The 2,781-nt window shown below is 35.2% G+C and overlaps 1 protein-coding gene across 1 annotated transcript; it reads right to left on the minus strand.

Moving 5' to 3' along the window:
• Positions 1-380: 380 nt before the first annotated feature.
• On the minus strand, positions 381-1,378 carry LOC115272415 (olfactory receptor 5AL1-like). Its single transcript, XM_029915491.1, has one exon. The coding sequence runs from the start codon at positions 1,320-1,322 to the stop codon at positions 381-383; it is 942 nt and encodes a 313-aa protein (XP_029771351.1). The 5' UTR covers positions 1,323-1,378.
• Between the last annotated feature and the right edge of the window lie 1,403 nt (positions 1,379-2,781).

A 2,781-nucleotide genomic window follows, 5' to 3' on the forward strand; every position in this document is an offset into this window, starting at 1 on the left:
ATCTGGTATTTTCAATAATATTTACATGGTCGATGTCTGTCAAGATACCTAAAATTCTTCATATCATAGTGAAAAAGATAAAGCTATGATTTTAAGGTCTTTTACTCTTCATCTCTATTGTTAGAGTATATCTCATAGAAAAACAGAATGGATGGTTTTTACCTACTTTTTTAGAATTCAACAGTTGAACAAACAGACATTTATAAAATACCTACTATGTGTAAGCAAAAACAAGAAATGGCCTATTTTTAAGGAAATAGAGATCAAGGAACTGAGCTTCAGAAGACAAAGATTTACACACTTACTGGCACTGTACCATGTACAAGCCTTCCTTTAAAAGTTCAGAATTTCCACCATTTCTTTAGGAACAACACAACTGATTATCTATTATCAGAATATATCTTTTCAAAAAATTTATTGAAAGCCTTTTTTACTTCCTGATTCCTCAAACTGTAGATCAATGGATTTAACATGGGAATCACCACTGCGTAGAATACTGAGGCAAATTTGTCTTTATCCAGTGAGTGGCTTGACTTGGGGCGCAAGTACATAAAACTGAGGGTCCCATAATACATAGTAATAGAAAACAGGTGAGAAGCACAGGTAGAAAAGGCTTTATGTCTTCCTGCAGCAGAATGGATCTTTAAGATGGTGAAGACAATAAACACATAGGATATGAGAACAATCGTAAGAGAACAGAACACATTGAACCCAGCAATGATCAACAACATCAACTCTTTGACTTGGGTATCAGAGCAAGCCAGAGAAATCAAGGGGACATCATCACAGTAGAACTGGTTGACCACATTGGAGTCACAGAAAGACATGTGGAATGTAGCCGCTGCTTGTATGAGCCCTACAGTGAATCCATAAATATAAGAGCTAGTGACCATTTGGAGGCAGAGTTTCCTGGGCATGAGAATGACATAGAGCAAAGGGTTGCAGATGGCCACATAGCGATCATAGGCCATGACAGACAACATTAATAATTCCCAAACAGAAAATGTGATAAAGCAACACACTTGAGTGGCACATGCATAAAATGGGATACTTTTAATTTCACGTAAAGAGTTTGCAAGTGTGTTTGGAGTGATGGCGGAGGACCCATAAAAATCAACAAAAGCCAGATGACAGAGGAAGAAATACATGGGTGTGTGAAGTTGGGGACTTATTTGGATTAGCACAATCAAGCCAAGGTTACCTGAGACAGTAACTAAGTAAATCAATAAGAATACACAAAAGAGAATGGCCTGAAGTTCTGGGTTGTCTGTGAGGCCCAAGAGAATAAACTCAGTGACTTCTGACTGATTGCCTTTTGCCATGAAAGAGATGAGTAATAATCAGTAAACAACAAATCTACAATAAACTCTTCTAGAGCACAGACTCTGAATAATCCTTACTTTTAAGGAATAACCAATTCAATCATGAAAAGAGAGCCCCGGCTGATCAGGGTATTATGTTAAATTCAGCCAAAGAAGAATATTGATAAGCACTCTGAATTATGTGTGGATTTCACTTATGCTTTCAGTGTGAAAGGATTTGGTCCAGGCAAAAATTCCGTGATACAAAAATCCACTAGGGACCTGTATAAGTAGAAAGAGAGCATTTCAATTAAAATGTTATAATTAATATAATGGAAACTCTGTGTGGTGCTTTTCTTTAAATATAAAGAAATACAAAGGAACATTAAGAATGTATGTGGTTTGGGGCACTTGGATGGCTGAATTGATTAAGTATCTGCCTTTGGATTAGGTCATGATCTCGCAGTTCATGAGTTCAAGCCCTGTGTTGGGCTCTGTGCTGACAGCTCAGAGCCTGGAGCCTGCTTCAGAGTCTGTGTCTCCCTCTCTCTTTACTCATCTCCCACTCACGTTCTGTCTCTCTCTTTCAAAAATAAATAAACATTAAAAAAAGAATGCAAGTGGCTTTGGCAGCAGCATATGTCAAAATGATTTAAGTTGTAAGTTTATCTCAAAAAATTATTATAATTTTATCATTTCATAAGAATATTAAAAATTACCAAATCAGGTGCAGAAAATATAAAATGAAAGTCAGAAAAAATATTAATGCTATTTATTTATAAGTGTCTTATTTGGTATAATTTAAAATTTTTATTGTTTTTACTTATCTTCATTTTCCTTCCTTCCTTCCTTCCTTCCTTCCTTCCTTCCTTCTTTCTTTCCTTTTTTTTTTTCAATACATATATAGTATTGATTTTAAGGAAAAACGGGACTGCGATTTTTTTGGCATTATTGTTTTGCAAAATGCACATCCGAGAATAATTTTCCAAATTGTAAAACAGCTTTCAACAAGTATAAGACATTATTTTACCTTCTTTCTTCAAGTATCTAAATGGCCCAAGGTGAATAGACCTGAAGCAACTTTTCGAACAACTACATGTTACAAAACTCTTCCATTAACCCAGCTGGACTCTAAATGCATGAAAGCTAGCAGAATTGAAATCATCCCCTCTCCTTTTTCAAGCATAGCAGAGGATACGTTAACTTGATTTCCCTTTATTACTACATTGTCTCAGGTTACTTCACATGCACATGATGGTCAAGACAGGCAAAATATAGTAAAATATAAAAAGCACTTCCTCCCCTTAAATTCTGATTAACAACTCTTTGGAAACTTTATCTTGGTTACTATTTTATTTTTTCTCTCTTCTTTAGCACTTTTTGACCAAATACCTTAGAACAAGCATGTACCCCTAATTTCTCAATCATATTTATGACTTAACCAAATACAACGTACTTCCTTTTCCATTAAACAAATAAA

Source organism: Suricata suricatta, chromosome 11 (genome assembly GCF_006229205.1).
Source record: "Suricata suricatta isolate VVHF042 chromosome 11, meerkat_22Aug2017_6uvM2_HiC, whole genome shotgun sequence".
Taxonomy (NCBI): Eukaryota; Metazoa; Chordata; class Mammalia; order Carnivora; family Herpestidae; genus Suricata; species Suricata suricatta.

Coding starts and splice junctions, on each gene's coding strand:
- LOC115272415 (XM_029915491.1), bottom strand. CDS start 1,322: ATGGCAAAAGGCAATCAGTCAGAAGTCACTGAGTTTATTCTCTTGGGC.